This window comes from Podarcis gaigeae (assembly GCF_964106915.1).
Source record: "Podarcis gaigeae genome assembly, chromosome: 17".
Taxonomy (NCBI): domain Eukaryota; kingdom Metazoa; phylum Chordata; class Lepidosauria; order Squamata; family Lacertidae; genus Podarcis; species Podarcis gaigeae.
Genome location: NC_139694.1, coordinates 31,883,750 through 31,902,120, shown reverse-complemented (window position 1 = coordinate 31,902,120; position 18,371 = coordinate 31,883,750). Strand labels below are relative to the sequence as shown.

Sequence of the window (18,371 nt, the reverse complement as noted above, 5' to 3'; positions counted from 1 at the left end):
AACTATTGCAGTGGTGAAAGCTTCTTTACAGCATCAAGATACAGAAGATCTCCAAGGATAGGCAAATCCGAACTGGCAACACCAAAGAATGCAGCTCAGTCTCAGTGCTGGCGCAGGTCTATCCTTTATTGTGGCATGGAAGAAAAAAGCCTCTGGGTTTTTGACTCACAAAACCACTTTCCTTCCACCTCTTGTGCTTTGTAATAAACTTGGGTTTAGTCTGTTTCCACAAGATAATGAGCTACGTACGGGCTCATATCAGCTCCTGCTATTCAGTACTGCAGCAGGGAACCAGTTATAGACCACAGCTGAATCTAGACATTTACTTTTAAAAAATGCTGCAAAGATGTCTTTTTTTAAAAATAGAGAGAATTTGCCCTTAGCTCACCATCGCTATCTAGTGTCACATTTGTATAATGCACTTAAAAAAGTAAAGGATCCCCTGGACGGTTAAGTCCAGTTAAAGGCGACTATGGGGTTGCGGCGCTCATCTTAATTCAGGCTGAGGGAGCTGGCATTTGTCCACAGACAGCTTTCCGGGTCATGTGGCCAGCAAGACTAAACTGCTTCTGGTGCAACCGAACACCGTGATGGAAACCAGAGCATACAGAAACACCTTTACCTTCCTGCCACAGTGGTACCTATTTATCTACTTGCGTTGGTATGCTTTTGAACTGCTAGGTTGGCAGGAGCTGGGACAGAGCAACAAGAGCTCACTCTGTCGTGGGGATTTGAACTGCCTACCTTCTGATCGGCAAGCCCAAGAGGCTCAGTGGTTTATACCACAGTGCCAACCACGTCCCACATAATTTGCAGTTGTATAGCCAAGTCCCAGATGTACAGCAATACATCACTTTCATAGAACTGCAGTGTTGGAAGGGACCTGAAAGTCCAAGCCAGAGGAGATGCAAGGCAGCCTTCTTACAGCACACCAACAGAGACAAGTATTAAAAATTCTTACGGCACTCCTTGAGGGGCTCATCCGACCAATCCCTGCAGTCTTTCTTCGCATTGCAGACCTTGTCCATAGTGATACATTCTCCAGAATGGCACTTGAATATGTTTGGTCCTTCACAGGTTGTCACTGTTACAAAATTTAAAAAGCACCTTTTTAATTCCGTTGTTGCAATTCAGACCAATTTCCTTTTCAGTAGCCCTGGGAAAGCTACTGTACCTTGAGGTAGGGTCTAGGAAAGCTTACAACACTTGCTTGGGAATAAGCCCCATGGAACTGAGTGAGCCAAGAAGGATATACAGGGTCTTGGGCAGTGAATCCCTCAAAACACACCTTGCCTTCCCTCTGGGTTGCTGAGCTAGTGTTGGCTTTCAGACCACAGCAAAGTCTTCCCTTCTTCACAGGGAAGAAAAAGAAGGGCGACTGTTCTGAAATCCTACTTTTATATCTAGTTGTTTCAGAGTGCAATCCTAGCGTTTTCTACTCATAAATAAGTCCAGTATAACTCAAGCGGCCTTACTCCCAAGCAAACAGGTTTAGGATTGCAGCAATTCTGGAAGTAAGCTCCGTTAAAACACACTATGGCTTGCTTCCACATAAGCATGCAAAGGCTGGGGCTGCAAATAGTCTGTCCTGTTTATTTCCATGTTCTGCAACTCGATCCTAAGCTTGTATATTGGGAAGCAAGCTTAAATGGCTAGAATGCAGCTGACTTTCTATATAAGCACAGGGCCTGTTGCCTTAGGATCACTGCTGAGACTTACAGGTGAGAAGACAACAGTCCAACCAAGCCCTAACTGGTTCCTAAGTCCAACAGTTAAAATAGCTTCTAAGGTGAAAAAAAGCACCAAGCCAAAGAGGGAAGCAGTGCGAGGAGAAAAGCAAATTCTTCTTCTGCTTGCAAACTCTGCTCAACATTAACAGCTCAAGAGCTGCACTGCTGTGTGAAATGTTACATATAAAAATCAATCATCTCTCAGATTCTCATAGTAGAAACCTGCTGCTGCTTGCTATTAAATGGCTTTCTGGGGGTTATTTTTGTCCCACTAATGCCACCATAATGTGAATGGCACCATCCCATTTAAGCAGACAGAAATCTTAAGGAGATTTCTCGACAGTCACTGGGCAGACAAGAGAATATGAGCAGATTAAAGGATCTTTACTTCAACAGGAAGAATTTTTAAACTAAGAGCCAGGGTTAATAAACTGTGTAAAACATCTTAATTTAAAGGGGGGGGAGTTTAGATCTCATTTTAAGGGTGTGGCCTATAATCGGGTCGATGTAGTAGTTGTCACAGCAGTGCTGGCTCAAGCCAGGCTTCAGATCTGCCCTAGGCCCAAAAACCTGCTTGGGTTACATACCGTTGACACAGCCAACCTCGTCACTCCTGTCTTTGCAGTCAATCTCCTTGTTACACTGCAGGCTCCCATGGATGCAAGTACCATCATTGCACTGAAATTCATCTGGGCGGCATGTGACTTTAGCTTTGGGGGGGGGGAGAAGCAGAGACTTAGAAAGAGCACCACTATGCTGAGATTTTAATCACCTAACAGCCTAACTCTTCACAGTGTAGAGTTTAATATGATTCCACGTCACAATAGCTGCCCATGTTGTGAAAGGCATCCCAACAGCGTGCGAACTGCTGGCCCTAACTGTGGGCAGCAGTGAACAGAAAGCAGTAAGCGCCATCACTGTACCAAGTGCAAAATGATGCACATCCACCTTAACCTCTCATTTAGCCCCTACAACAATTCAAAGCGTTGGTGCTGACCTTTAAAGCCCTAAACGGCCTTGGCCCAGTATACCTGAAGGAGCGTCTCCACCCCCATCGTTTAGCCCGGACACTGAGGTCCAGCTCCGAAGGCCTTCTGGCGGTTCCCTCACTGTGAGAAGTGAGGTTACAGGGAACCAGGCAGAGGGCCTTCTCAGTAGTGGCACCCGCCCTGTGGAACACCCTCCCACCAGATCTCAAGGAAATAAACAACTATCTGACTTTTAGAAGACACCTGGAGGCAGCCCTGTTTAGGGAAGTTTGTAATGTTTGATGTCTTATCACGTTTTTAATATTTTGTTGGGAGCTGCCCAGAGTGGCTGGGGAAACCCAGCCAGATGTGCGGGGTATAAATAATAATATTAATAATAATAAAAAATCCCTCCGGAAAGCAAATATAGGCACACTACGGTACCCAGAACTTACCACAGTCTGCCTCGTCTGAGTTGTCTGCGCAATCAAAACCCCCGTCGCACTGCCATTTCTGATGGATGCATTCGCCACTTCCACAGTGGAACTCCAGCGGAGAGCAAGGATTGTCCTTCTCCAGTTTCCCACAATGCTCGGGCGACTCATCCGACCCATCCTTGCAGTCCGCATCTTTGTCGCAGGCCCAGAGCTTGGGAATGCACTCTGAGCTGTTGCAGTGAAACATTTCGGGGCTGCAGGTCGGGCCAGAGCAGCCTTCTTCGTCGCTGCCGTCCTCACAGTCGCGGTCTTCGTCGCAGACAAAACTCAAAGCAATGCAGTTCCCATCTTTGCACTGGAACTCGCTGTCGGCACAATGCTTAGGGGCTGCAAGGGCAAAAGACAAAAAGGTCAAGTCATGTTCTGTGCTTGCAGGCTGGGTCAATGGTTGCAGCATGTTGCCATTTTAAAAACAGCATGATCAATACTCAAATGGCTTTTACCAAGTAACAAATGACTTATTATTATTTATTGAATTTATATACCGCCCTATACCCAGGGGTCTCAGGGTGGTTCACAGAATAAAATCAAGATATAAAACCACAAAATACATAATAAAAATAAAAACAACAACCCAATAGTCTCCCCCCCCAAAAAAAACCACATTTTAAAAGGGCAAAGGATGTAAATCAGATCAACCAAAGGCCTGGTTAAAAAGGAACATTTTTGCCTGGTGCCTAAAGGTGTATAATGAAGGCGCCAGGCGAACTTCCCTGGGGAGAGCATTCCACAGATGGGGAGCCACTGCAGAGAAGGCCCTGTTCTCGTGTTGCCACCCTCCACACCTTTCAAGGAGGCGGCACACGAAGGAGGGCCTCAGAAGATGGTCTCAGGGACCAGGTAGGTTCATATGGAAAGAGACGGTTCTTGAGGTATTGCAGTCCTGACTTAGGGGCATTACAGTCTAAACTGATTCATTTAGATCTTTCCCAACTGCCTTTCAGTTAAAATTTCCAAGGTGATTTAAAGGGAAGGACAGTGAGGGGTGTATACAAGCTACTGCAGCTATAGGCACTAGAACAGGCTTCCTCAACCTTGGCCCTCCAGCTATTTTTGGCCTACAACTCCCATGATCCCTAGCTAGCAGGACCAGTGGTCAGGGATAATGGGAATTGTAGTCTCAAAACATCAGGAGGGCCAAGGCTGAGGAAGCTTGCACTAGAAGACAGCAGATTAATCTCAATTGCTTGCCTTTGGTAGTTTTTTCTTAGTTAAAAAAAAAAAGAAGTACCCAAAAAGGATTTGGAGGTCTGGCTGCTATATCTGTTTTCCTAGACTACAACAGGACAGAATAGATGAAGTTCTGTGCTATGGAAGCAACTCTTGAAAAGCAATGTGAAAGCTTGAATTGAGCGGCTACAGACAGGCAAAGAGAGCAGCTCTTCTATTTGCCAATAAAGATTACTGGTCACACAGAGGCTCTAGGCTGCCAATTCAGTTACAGGCAATAGGCCTTGATGTAGAAGAACTGGTCAATTGCTTCAAATTTCACAGTGTTACTGAAGCATGGGTTTTTACAATGCTAGTCTCCAAACCCAGCCTGAATCCAGAGAGAGAAGCAGAATCCAGGAGTTTTCCCACCATTTTCATCCCCTCGACCCTGCCCGACACTTTGGTAAAGCTCCATTACTATCATAGCAAAGCCTACAGAGTCCGACTTACGGCAGTTTTCTTCATCGGAGCCATTCTCACAATCAATCTGCGAGTCACACCGCCAGGACATATCAATGCACCGATTGATGCGGCCGCCACAGCTGAACTGCCCTGGCTCACAGGTCACGGACTCTGGAAAAGACAAGTCAGATGTTAAAATGCCACCTCAGTATCGCCAGCGTGGGACTGGGGCTCTGTGCCTGCTCTTGCATGGATGACACAGAGCCACCAAGCGGTTATGGGGCACTACAATGTCCATTACAGGTCAGCCTCTGCTAGGAAGACAGAAAACCAATAGTGTCAACGGGCAAGTGAAAGCTACAGGAAGGCTGTCAAGCTCACCTGTGCCAAAAGTCCAAGGCTCATATAACATGAAACAGAGTCCTCCTGCCACATCAGCACACAATTGCCAAATTCCACTTCCACCCCCATGTATTGTACATACAGTGGTACCTCTGGTTACGAACTTAATTCGTTCCGGAGGTCCGTTCTTAACCTGAAACCGCTCTTAACCTGGGGTACCACTTTAGCTAATGGGGCTTCCCGTTGCCGCTGGCGCACGATTTCTCTTCTCATCCTGGGGCAAAGTTCTTAACCCGAGGTACTACTTCCAGGTTTGCGGAGTCTGTAACCCGAAGTGTTTGTAACCCAAGGTGTTTGTAACCGAGGTACCACTGTATTGTGACTGGGCCAGGGGCAGAAGAGAGGTGCAATTTTCTTCCTGTTGCATGCAAACACAGCAAGTGGATACATTCCCCCTATTTCTGGCAGGATTTTTGCACCCTTCCTTTGGGGACTTTAAAACCCCCCACAGGACGCCCATGCATCTCCACTCAACCCTCTAATACTAAACCATCTGGGATAAAAACAAACTTTGCTGTTGTTCAGATTGATTCTGCTTTGCCTTAGGGTGTGTGCCACACAACAGACAAAGCAATGTATTCATTTCTGCTCCCTTGGCAACCCCTGGACCTTGTGAATAGCTGTTTCCTAAGGAACCCATAGGGATGCGGGTGGCGCTGTGGGTTAAACCACAGAGCCTAGGACTTGCCGATCTGAAGGTTGGTGGTTCGAATCCCCGTGACGGGGTGAGCTCCCATTGCTCTGTCCCAGCTCCTGCCAACCTAGCAGTTCGAAAGCACGTCAAAGTGCAAGTAGATAAATAGGTACTGCTCAGGCAGGAAGGTAAACGGCGTTTCTGTGCACTGCTCTGGTTTGCCAGAAGCGGCTTAAGTCATGCTGGCCACATGACCTGGAAGCTGTACGGCGGCTCCCTCGGCCAATAAAGCAAGATGAGTGCCTCAACCCCAGAGTCGGCCACGACTGGACCTAATGGTCAGGGGTCCCTTTACCTTTAAGGAACCCCTACTGCAAACAACTCCTGGCTCTGACCCAAAGTTGTCAATTCTCAAGTTCCTTGGGGGCAGCCAGGACAGGCAAACCTGAAACCCATAAAATAGGTAATACCCTCCAATGCATCTGGAAAGGTTAACTCTTGACTTTGAGGGGGAATAGCAGGAAAATATCAGAACTGCTATGACACATAGCAGCAGCACTGTTGCATTTATAAGGAAAGCATCAATGCTTGCTTGGCTCGCTCTGGACTGCAAGGGGAGGGAGAGAAAAGAAATGGCTGCCTTTCTTGTTATTCCTTCCTTATGTCTGAACAGAAGCAGGTTGCTGACCAAGAGATGCAGAGGTCATTGGAAAGACCTTTCGACACCGATCCATTTGACACAAAAAGAAGGCTTGAGGCACCTGAACCAATCTCTCATGACTTTCAAGGTGCCCCAAGACACTTTGCTGTTTTGCTGCAACGGATGGGCATGGAAGCTGATCTAATAAATCCACTGTTGCTTTGAGTCAAATAGCACATAGCTCACGTCTCTCAAGAATCCCTTGAATGCCCAATGGAAATCCATCTGCCTAGCATTTAAGCCATAATGTCCCATGGTTTTGAATTTTCACAGTGTGGTGATGGAGGTCAAAGTGGACTCCCTAGCCACAAGGCTGCAGCCTCATATGTTGAAGTAAGTCCGTTCCAAGGCAAGGCATACCTGCCCCAGTGTGATTTAAGGTAGAAGGAAATTTTTTAAAAAGGTAAAAGACCCTTGGATGGTTAAATCCAGTCAAAGGGAACTATGGGGTGCAGCGCTCATCTCACTTTCAGGCCAAGGGAGCTGACATTTGTTCACAGACAGCTTTCCGGGTCATGTGGCCAGCAGGACTAAACCGCTTCTGGCGCAACGGGACACCGTGACGGAAGCCAGAGCACATTACCTTCCTGCCGCAGTGGTACCTATTTATCTACTTGCACTGGCGTGCTTTTGAACTGCTAGGTTGGCAGGAGCTGGGACAGAGTAATGGGAGCTCACCCTATTGCGGGGATTCGAACCGCCAACCTTCCGACTGGCAAGCCCAAAGAGGCTCAGAGGTTTAGACCACAGCACCACCCGCGTTCCCAGTAAGGTAAAGCTAAGATGTCTCTCCCCACACTTGGCTTTCAAAAATTCCTACTTCACCTGGCAGTTAACTTAGTCACCCACCCTCAATCCAAGTCTTGCTTTCTTCATCTACATCCCACGGGGGTGCAGAAGAGACTGCTCAAAGGGTTTACAGAGGTTGGAGCATGATCTACAAGACTAGAAGCCCTTAAGTGTTCCAGTATTGGCAGGGTCAAGGAAAACCCAGAGTGTTTTCTTACACACAGACAGAGGTTTTCCTTCAGCTCCCTCCTACGCAGGATGATTTGGGAGAGGGGGTGGGGAGTCAATAATAGTCAGCTTACTGCAGGCATCCAAGGATTCATCAGAGCCGTCCTGGCATTCAGCCTTGCCATCACATATCCATTTGTAAGGGATGCATTCGCCATTCCCGCACTGGAACTCCCTCCTCCTACACTTCTCCACACCTGCAAGAGAGAAGCAAGCAACATCCTTAGCCGCCAGAAAGGCCAGTGAAACAATGATCTCATAGGATCTCCCACTGCTGCAATCAGAGTGTGAATTGCGCCAACATAATAGCTTGATAAGAGCCAACAAACTGAAGCACAACTCTTGATAAGCTTGAGGCACAGTTTGTGGCTGGCTCCCTGGAACAGACGCAGCAACGTCTCAAATTTCAGTGGCGCCCTCTGCGACGCCAAACTCTGACACACACCCTGCCTCTCACCTGCCGTTGTGCGACACAACAGCGGCGCCGGTCGAGGTGTCCCAGAGGTTCGGCACCTGGTGCGACCAAACCGGTCATGCTCCCTGAGATCTGCCTTTGCCACATGGCTAGGAGGTTGTCTTCTCCTGGTGGAGTTACTCTCTATCTAAAGGAGTAGGTATGTAGCTTGGGGCTAGTTCTGGATCCTTTTGTGCTGCTTGAGTGTCAGGTGGCCTCAGTGGGGCAGAATGCCTTCCACCAGCTGTACCCCTATTTGGACAGGGATAGCCTAACTTCTGCCATCTATGCTCTGGTAACCTCTGGGCTAGATTACTGCAAAACATTATATGTAGGGCTACCTTTGGAGACAGTTCAGAAGCTTCAGCTGGTGCAGAATTCGGCAGCGACGTTGCTCACTGGGGGGCAAGACAGTTTGAGCATATTGCACAGATCCTGGCTCGACTGCACTGGCTGCCAATTTGTTTCTAGGCCCAATTCAAAGTGCTGGTTTTGACCTAATATGGCTCAGGACAGCAACACCTCAAGGACCACCTCTCCCCATACGAACCCTGCAATCATCAACTGAGGCCCTTCTTCATGTGCCTCCACCACAAGAAGTCCAAAGGGGGGCAACACAAGCGGGCCTTTTCTGCAGTGGCTCCCCATTTGTGGAATGCTCTCCCCAGAGAGGCACACCTGCAGCCTTCATCATACACCTTTAGGTGCCAGGTGAAAACATTCCTCTTCAACCAGGCTTTTGGCTGATTAACATCTTATACCCTTTTAAATGTGTTTGTGATTTTTGGCTGAAGGGCAGTACAGTTGTACCTTGGTTGCCGAACACCTTGGAACTCATACTTTTCAAAAATGGGAAGTGAGCGTTCCGGTTTTTGAACGATTTTCGGAAGCCAAACATCTAGTGTAGCTTCCGATTGGCTACAGGAACTTCCTGCAGCCAATCAGAAGCTGCACTTTGGTTTCCAAACGTTTTATAAGTCGAACCGACTTTCGGAACAGATTCTGTTCAACTTCCAAGGTACGACTGCATACAAATTTAATAAATAGTAACAGCAGCAAAAATAACGACAACAATACAACAAACAATGTCTTCATTGTATTGTGGGATAACCCAACTCTATACTATAGGAACTCAGACTTGGGACTTCTTGGCAACAAGAGGTACACTACTAATATGTAGCTACAGACAGCAATCGCCACCTCCAACTTTAGACATGAGTGTTTAAAGAAAAGAAAATCCAGCTCCGGTCACTTCAGATAAAGGGGAAATGCCTTAAACACTCAAATAAAGAATGTAAACTCATTCTGCAAGATGAGCCTCTTTAGAAACTTGACAGTTTCCAGAAAGGAACCAGGGAAAATACGGTAAGCTCTCTCGTGCAGCTAACACCCTAAGAAGATTTTGCTGATTGTGATGGGAGCTTCAGAGCAGCATATCCAGCAAAACATGCTTCTGTGTTTCAGAGGTGTTTTTTTAAATGCCTACTTACAGCTGCAGGTAGACACGGCAGCAAAATAAACAGCTGGCATGGAGAAGCTGTGTACATTTGCCCTGCCACGTATAAAAGTTTTCAAACATAACTACCAGGAGCTGCAGGCTTTTTCGCGTGGAAATTGTAAAATTTAACCAGACACTTCAATTTGGGGCCATCCTGACCCATAAAAAATTAACCTGGCCCTGGGCCCCTCTGATTATCCTATTTCACAGGGTTTTTGCAGGGAATCATCAAAGGGGCTAGAATCAAAGTGATAATATTGCTGTATCTCACCCATGGACATCCCTAGAGCCCACAAAAATGACCTTGTATTTAGGGTAAAAGGTAAAGGGATCCCTGACAGTTAAGTCCAGTCACGAATGACTCTGGGGCTCATCTCATTTACTGGCCGAGGGAGCCGGCATTTGTCCGCAGTTTTTCTGGGTCATGTGGCCAGCATGACTAAGCCGCTTCTGGCAAAACCAGAGCAGCGCACGGAAACGCTGTGTACCTTCCCGCCGGAGCGGTACCTATTTATCTACTTGCACTGGCATGCTTTCGAACTGCTAAGTTGGCAGGAGCAGGGACTGAGCAACGGGAGCTCACCCATCGTGGGGATTCAAAACACCGACCTTTTGAGTGGTTTAGACCACAGCGCCACCTGTGTCCTGACCTTGTATTTAGATATTAACTAAAGGTGGGGATGGGAATTATGAACCCCTGAAGAGCCATTGCCAGCTAGATGGACCAATGATCTGACTCAAGGCAAGGCAATTCCTATGTTTACTCAGAAATAAATTCCGCTCATCCACTGGGGCATATTTCCAACTGAAGATGCACATAACCAAAGCTGTTGCATAAGTGATCTTCCTTCGCACATTCTTGCATGTATGTATACTTTGCCTATGAACAGATGTAGTTCTCGGTGGGCTTCATGGAGAAAGGTGCAGAAATGTGCCTTTAACACTCTGTTTCGTTGAAAACCAGCAAGCTATAATCCTTAAAACAGGATGCACGGCTCAGGAAACATGCTTATTTCAAAACGAGGAAAACTAATTAAACTGGTCGCTCTCTTTTTAGGCGATTTAAATCCATTCGCTTTGCGCAAGGTTTTCTGCCAGTGTCAGCAACGCAAGTAGGGAGTAGGAGATTCAGTCCAGATATTGGCCCTCCTCCTCTCTCCACCCTCCGCTATTAGCATAAGACAGAGAATTGACAGGCCGATGGGAGGTCCCAGCACTTTTACAGCTTTCACCAGATATTTGCACAGGACTCTTGCTTAGCAAACAGCTCTCTCCACTAGCAGAGTTAAAAAGAACAAATAAGGATATCCTCTCCACTAGCAGCACACGCAACCATATAGGGACACACCCAGAATCGGGCCTCTCCCATTTTGCACTTTTGCCGGAGACAAAGGATTCTGAAAGAGAGAGAACCATTTCACACATCTGCATTTAAACCTCAGCTGAAATACAAGAGTGGTTTAGGGTTTTTTGGGTGGGTTATTCAAAGCATCTGCATGCTTGATCCTTCCTGCTCTTACTTATCCCTGGTGCTCAGATACAGACCAATTCTGCGCAACATAAAAAACAACATCATCTGGCTTGCCTTACATTTGAACGGCATGTGCTGAATGTTAAAGGTAAAGGTATCCCTGCCCGTATGGGCCAGTCGTGTCAGACTCTAGGGTTGTGCGCCCATTTCACTTAAGAGGCCGGGGGCCAGCGCTGTCTAGAGACACTTCCGGGTCACGTGGCCAGCGTGACAAAGCTGCTCTGGCGAGCCAGCACCAGCGCAGCACACGGAAACACCGTTTACTTTCCCACTGTAAAGCGGTGCCTATTTATCTACTTGCACTTAGGGGTGCTTTCGAAGTGCTAGGTGGGCAGGAGCTGGGACCGAACGACGGGAGCTCACCCCGCCGCGGGGATTCGAACCGCCGACCATACGATCGGCAAGTCCTAGGCACGGAGGTTTTACCCACAGCACCACCCGCGTCCCTGACGCTGAATGTTATCTAAATCATTATCTGCAAATGTTTGTCCTTTATTGAGGAGATGTAGGAAAAGAGAAAAGGTCAACAAGAGAAAGCCTGAAGGAATTTGCTGCAACTGTTTGTCAGAAACTTCATTAATAAGGCAAATAGGTCAGGGCAAGCGTAGTTAAACACCCACACTGATCTAGAATTTTTTTTAGGGGTGGTTGGCTTTTGCTGCCCAACTCCCCATGGGACTCTGAGTCCCATAAGTCCACGATGGGTCACAGATGAATAGATGGAGGCAGGAGGCCACAAAAGCAAGGCAGATCTTCATTTTTCTGTTGCAACAGAGTTCCCTCTCCTGGCGAGGAGGCAAGAGAGACCCAGAACCAAGAAGAAACTTCTCTTTTAAGGGTTTCCGGGAGAAAAAGGACATCCCCTCTACAAACAGAAATTACCTAAGGTGAGGTCACTGTGGCTCACACAGGCCAAGGGGCAATTTAGCAAGTTTCACAGAGTTCCAGACAGTTTGCACAAAAAATTAGCATTTGATAAGACAATTGGGATGCCCAGGTCGGGCATCCCTCAATGCAGAGCATCTGGGCAAAAAATGACAAATAATACAAAGGAGGTTCATAGATATAGGAGAGGAATCCCTTTAGGAACTTCCCCTGATTGCTATCTGCCTCTGTGTTCTCAAGCAAGGGAGATTAAGGAGAGGAAAGGAAATATTGAGAGTCATTAGGAGAGCCAAGATGGCTTTTGGATTGCTCTCCTGTAGTATTTTAGACATGTGGTTTATATACTTATGTACAGTGGTACCTCTGGTTACGAACTTAATTCGTTCCGAAGGTCCGTTCTTAACCCGAAACCGTTCTTAACCACTTTAGCTAATGAGGCCTCCTGCTGCGGGGCAATTTCTCTTCTCATCCTGAGGTAAAGTTCTTAACCCGAGGTACTATTTCCAGGTTAGCGGAGTCTGTAACCCGAAGTGTTTGTAACCCAAGGTGTTTGTAACCCAAGGTACCACTGTATGTGTGTTTACCTTGTGCAATTATCAACATTTATTCTATATTTAAGACCTTTGAATTCCTATAAAAATATGCAGCCTCATCCAAGAAAAGATGTCAAGAATAGCTAGAAACTGAGATCACATGCCTCTCCCATGCCCCCAATACCACTTGGGAGCCATGCGCCATCAGTGGCAAAGCCCACCCAGTACCTCCTTGCTCACTTGCCCCATTAACACATCTTTTCTATAACCTTTTGGCTGGACCAGTCAACACCAGCATTGTCTCACAGGTTGAGCAAAGATGGCAGGAGACAAGAAAGATAGAGGGAGGGGAGATGCGACAGAGAAGGTGCTGGAGGAAATCCGAGAGAGATGATAAAGGGCCAGGTTTTTTTGTTTTTTTAAAAAATAAGGCCCATATTTTTAAAATAAAAATGCAACTAGAAATAGTAAATGGAGGGTGCAGGAGAAAGAAGCTGTTCTAAGAGAAAAATGGTGTAGGGAGCAGGGAGGAAGGGTGAAGGAAAACTAAAATGGAGAGACAGAGTTAAAATACACCAAAAAACCAAGGTCTGTGCACATATGTGAAAGTTGAGTTCATCGCCAAGAGAAAATTGTTGTGGGAAAGAATTTAGCAAATTCTAAAGAGGGATTAGATATGAACAGAAGAATGACATCAGTAACATCAGGCTCCTTGTGCCAGTCACCACTTGCCACCATTTCATGAATGGCTCTGCCTCTGCGCCACCATTTTGCGATTGGTGGGCCTCTGGAATTTTCTGTCCTCTCACGTGGGGCTTGAGGGTAATAGGTTTTGAGACCCCTGATCTCTGGCAAAGACTGAAGTACCAAGGATAATTATTCAATAATTTTGAACAAGCGGAGTTGGAAGCTATAGTACCAAAATGCACTGCTAAATCCAGTTGCTTCTTAATCTCAGGGGAAGTAGAGAAATCCTGTTAGATTGGCTCTCAGGTCCACCAGGGAAATGGATTGGTAAACCCGAGGGAGTTGTAAGAACAACTTAATTTGCACATATTCATGAACAGGGTGAAGCACAGTCTTGTTAACATCAAACCTAAAACATCTAGGCCTACTCTTGAAACATTACTGTGGAAAACCCAAATCCACCTGGCCCTTTTTTTATTTGGCAGAAATTTATTTCCAATTCTGTCACTTCTTGGTCCCCTTACATTTTCAAAGTCTTCTCCTTGCATACAGACCAGGAACTTTTCGTTACACAAATGGATGCGAGGGTCCTCAGTTACTCTTAAAAACCTACAGACTTAAACTCATGAAATTCATGTGGCCCATACGTAGTTGGCTTTTTATGTTCATTCTCCGCCCCTTTTCTTTTTAAAAAAGCATACCAAAGTCATGAGCTTCTAGTTGCATTGATCACAAGGCGACAGTAAATGAAAGCAAAAAGAGGTTTCTTTCTACTGGAAGGTGACCCCAGGCTGTTGTCCGACCACAGCAAGTCCCCAATCCAAGTCTGGAAGTTTTCAGTGGTTAGTGGTGTTACTGGGCATGGATGAGCTCAAATATCACCTGATCTAGCCTCAAAGCTGTTGTAAGAATTAGTCAAGAATGTACAGCATAGGCACAAACGGCCCCCGATTCTAACCACGGGCATTGGAAGAGATTTGAATCCAGGGAAGTAACAGTTAGGATTCTAGCCTCCGAGAAGTAGCAAAACCACCAGACTTCTGGAACGGATTAAGTTCGACAACCAAGGTACCACTGTGTCACTTTGGTCTGTTTGACTTCTGAAAATGTTTGTAAACCAAGGCACGGCTTCCGATTGGCTGCAGGAGCTTCCTGCACCCAATCGGAAGCCACGGAAGCAGCATCGGACGTTTGGGTTCCAAGGAACGTTTGCAAACCGGAACACTCACTTCCGGGTTTGCAACGTTTGAGAGCCAAAACGTATGAGTACCAAGGCGTTCGACAACCAAGGTAAGAATGTACAAGCTGCTAACTATGAAGTATCGCTCTTGACAACAAATGGCTGGAGTATGCATCATAAGAGGTCAAGCCAACCTCTCTACCTAGCACACATAACATGCAAGCAGTGGGGTAGGATGTTGCAAAACAGGAAGGCCACACCGTTTAAGATGGTCTCTGCATCACAACGTGGTTTGGGCAGGGCAGATGGATCAGCATTCCTGCTTCTTCTTCACAATTACCCATTTCCTCCTTTGATTCTAGGGCTAGCAACATTCCTCGGAGGGTTGAGAGAAGGTTGACCAGGAGCAACTGGCAAACATTGATTGCTGCTCATGATGAAGGTGGGTTAAGGGAACCTGTTAGTGCAAAAACACCTGGGAGGCAGCAGACTGGAGAGGACTTAAAGAGAACGATTTCATCAGAACTTCTATTGTTCGTAAAGAGGAAGCCATGCTCTGGGAGTCGCACCTTAATATTACCAGAATGGCGAAAAGGGGTTTCAAAGTGGAGTTTCTCTACAATGTCCAACAACCTCCTTTTGTAAACATGACTGAAGTTCACAGCAAAGGTTTTAAAGCAAATACCCAGGACGCAGCCAAACCTGGTGCTACCGTCCTTCAGAACTTTGCTCCCAAGGGGGCAGAAACGCCGTCCCTCAATAATTAACAGCTGCATGGCAGGAGATATGCTGCCTTTCACATTAAAAGACGGATATGCAACTATCAAAACTTCGCATGGTGTTAAGCTTTTGGAATAACAGCAAGGATCTAGGTCACTCCTAATGGGAGTGATGCCATTCATTTCTACATCGGCTCGGCGTCTTGTATAACCAGTTAAACTTAAATTTAAGTTGCAATCAAGAACTGGCAATACATCATAGGCTTCTTACACCGAACAGATGGAGAAGCTGTCTCTACACATGCAAATGTCTGCATTTGTTGGTTTGTACAGCTACAAGCGTACCACTCAGCTAACTGTGTACAGTACATAGGAAGACGGATTGTACACTTGTTGAATGTAATGTGTGAACACGCCTTATGAGCCCAGGAGGCTACACATCTTGCACTCCCTTTGACACAAAAGAAAACAAACATTTCCTTCGCTGTCACATCGAGACACCAGCATACAGGGTTAGTTCAGGCTGACAGAGGTGAAATTAGCGGAGGCAGATAGGCTGAAGGGTCCAAACAAACAAAAGTCAGAGAATCCTTCACATTGAAGGAAGTTTAGCCCACGTTTGCCAGAGGTGGCTTTCCAAGCCGAGCCAGAGGGTGTTTCTTTCTCCGACACCCATTGGCGGATTGCAAAGAAGCCGACAAATGGCCCGTTTGACCCACAAACCAATGGAGAAGCAGAGCGTGTGGGGAAGGGGAACGAATGGGCGAGGACCGGGGAGCGGGTTGGCTGGACTTTGTGCCGCTGAAGACAGAGGTGCCTCCCTTTCTAACATGCACCTTCCAATAAACCCCACCCAACACTGACACTCGCTCCCCTCCCTTCTTACACCCAAGTAGTTGCTACTTCCAAAGAGGCAAATGACACCATTGCATGTCCTGAGATCCATACCCCTTTAAAAACAAAAGGGCTTGCAGTCATTCCTTTGCCGTGGTCTTATTAAAAGATGCAAACATGCCAGGAGGTGCCATTCCTCCCTGCCATCAAACCACCATCGGTTTCCCAGACCTCCTGCCCATTTTCAAAAAGACACAAGACACTCCGCAGATTTCCAAACATTCTTGCTTTCCCCACCTCGCCACTCCTCTCCCCCCAATATTATTTTACACACAATCCTCTCCTGGTAAGAGAGTCCCATTTGGAGCCTAGGCTAGCAACCCTAATGCAGAGAGTGTCTTTGCTTCTTCTCAAAATCAAGTTTTAACTACTTCTTTCCATGTGCATGCCTGACCCCTCCTTTGGGGGGGGGAAAGAGAAAAAAAAAAAGATGCGCTTCCTCACAGGGAAGATCAGTGTCTTTAAATGAGCAAAAGAAAAGGAAATAAGAAAGGAGGAGCAAAATAATCCTGTGGGATCCTATCGAGAAATCATTTAAGAATCTCATCCTACCCCAGGGAAGGTTGCTCATTAACAGAACAGTAAAGGCTGCCAGGTAATAAATCATCCCTGGGGAGGGAATCTCTTTCACCCAATATTATCTTTGTTATTTATTAAATTTACAGTAGCAGAATGCAAAATATAGTGGCACACACATCCCAGGCTAAGGCCCCCACCCTGAAGCCATTAAAGGGATGCTTAGGCTTGGGAGGTCTTGCTCCTGAAGGATGGATGGCAGTGTGATGGCAGGGGAAAAGCCGCCCTTATAAGCTCAGGGCGGGGCAACCAGCAGCAGACCCAGTCCTTCCAGTGGGCCCAGCCCTGAAACAGGTATGGAAGAGAGATCACGGCTCAGGTGGGGGGGGAGGAAGGGGTCGGGCACCAGCAGCCCCTCCTAAGCTCACCAAAGTTCATATCTGCGGAATCAAAAGCAGAGGATGCTGTGGGGTGGGCAGAACGGGGGGGGGGGGGGCAAAGAAAACTATTTGTAGCCCAAGAATTCAGCTTCCGGTCGGCACTATTTAGGGGCCCGATATCTGGGGAGGGTTGTTACTTGGAGATGCCCTTGTTTAAACCACCCCCATTCAAAAGAAGCGGACTCAAGGGAGGGCTGCGGGAACCGGAGCCACAAAAGGGAACACCCCCCCCCCACCCAGACCTTGGAAGAAGCAAGCTGAGCCACCGGAGGGCCGGCCTACCTCGCAAGGTTGTTGCGAGGATAAAATGGGGAGCGGCAGGATGCGCGCCACCGTAAGCTTCTTGGGAGGAAAAGTGGGGATGCGAATGCAATAAAGTAGATAAATACATATATACATTTCCCTGGCCCCCGTCCCCGCCAGGCAACCCACCCACCCTTAACTGGGAAGGGAAGTCTTTTGCTATCTTCTTATAAAGAGCAACGTCCAGCCCTCTCGTTCCGCAAAGGGAAGGTCCCATATATATATATATATATATATATATATATATACATATATTGAGATCGGGATTAGAGCGCTTACCGTTTCCAGAAACTTGGGCGCAGAGCACGACCGCCAAGGCTAGCAAAGGCGTTTGCAATCCACCGGGACTCATCGTGGCTCCCTCGGGCTGCTGCTTGCTGCTGCTGCTGCTGCTTAATTTGCTCGTCCCTTGTTCTCGATCCCACCGGGAGAGTAAAGCAGGGAGACCCGCGGCGCGCAAACGGGGAGGCTGCCCGGCGATGGGTCCCTAAGCGCCGCTACTCCGCACGTGCGCGCACTTGCCCTGCTGAACCAGATTTGTAGCATCATCTCCGCGCGGCTCCCCCATTCAAGCGGCGCGGGGGAGGAGCTTCCAATGGGGTGATTTTCAAACCTCCCCAATTCAAGCGCGTGGGGGAGGAGTTGCGAACGCACCATGTGACGTCAGCGAGTTAACCCTTCTTTCCCCGGTCCTTCTCCCCTCCCCGCCCCCTTTGGGTGGGGTGGGGATATCCGCCTTGCTTTGCGCCCAGGGTGGGCGTGAGCGTTTCTCTTCCTGGTTTCACCCTATGCGCCTGGTCTAGAAAAGTAGGGGATTGTTATAATTATCTGGACAAACGATGACAATTAATACAAGGGAGGTTCATAATAAGAGGAATTAATTCAGAAATGTCCCGATTGCGATCTGCCTACTTGTTCTCAGGCAAGGGGAATTAAGTAGGCAGAGGAAATATTGAGAGACTTTACAGGAGCCAAGATGGCATTTGCATGGATTGCTCTCCCGTACTATTTTAGACATGTAATTTAAGTTCTTATGTATGTGTGGTTACCTTGTGCAATTATCAACATTTATTCTATATTTGAGACCTAAGAACTCCTATAACACGCCAAAACGCATTTGACACCTCCGTGCATTGCAGGCGGGCGGTTGGACTAGATGACCCTGGGAA

At 47.2% G+C, this 18,371-nt stretch overlaps 1 protein-coding gene and 1 long non-coding RNA gene across 3 annotated transcripts in view; one reads left to right on the top strand and one right to left on the bottom strand.

Annotated features, from left to right (window-relative positions):
- The window catches only part of LDLR (low density lipoprotein receptor), a 33,988-nt gene extending 16,194 nt beyond the window's left edge, over nt 1–17,794 (bottom strand). The window contains exons 1-6 of the mRNA XM_083718743.1: nt 17,482–17,794; nt 7,637–7,759; nt 4,858–4,980; nt 3,154–3,522; nt 2,318–2,440; nt 962–1,084 (exon numbers count right to left, since the gene is read on the bottom strand). Coding sequence (XP_083574869.1) covers nt 962–1,084; nt 2,318–2,440; nt 3,154–3,522; nt 4,858–4,980; nt 7,637–7,759; nt 17,482–17,554 — 934 coding nt within the window. The 5' untranslated portion in view covers nt 17,555–17,794. The remainder of the gene's footprint in view (nt 1–961; nt 1,085–2,317; nt 2,441–3,153; nt 3,523–4,857; nt 4,981–7,636; nt 7,760–17,481) is intronic.
- LOC310835404 lies at nt 7,792–15,159 on the top strand. 2 transcript variants are annotated; one of them, XR_014559642.1, is made up of 2 exons: nt 7,792–8,176; nt 14,693–15,159. It is a non-coding gene; the product is annotated as an uncharacterized lncRNA (long non-coding RNA). The 2 variants fall into 2 exon arrangements; XR_014559643.1 differs by lacking the exon at nt 7,792–8,176 and adding an exon at nt 12,416–12,868.
- Nucleotides 17,795–18,371: the final 577 nt, after the last annotated feature.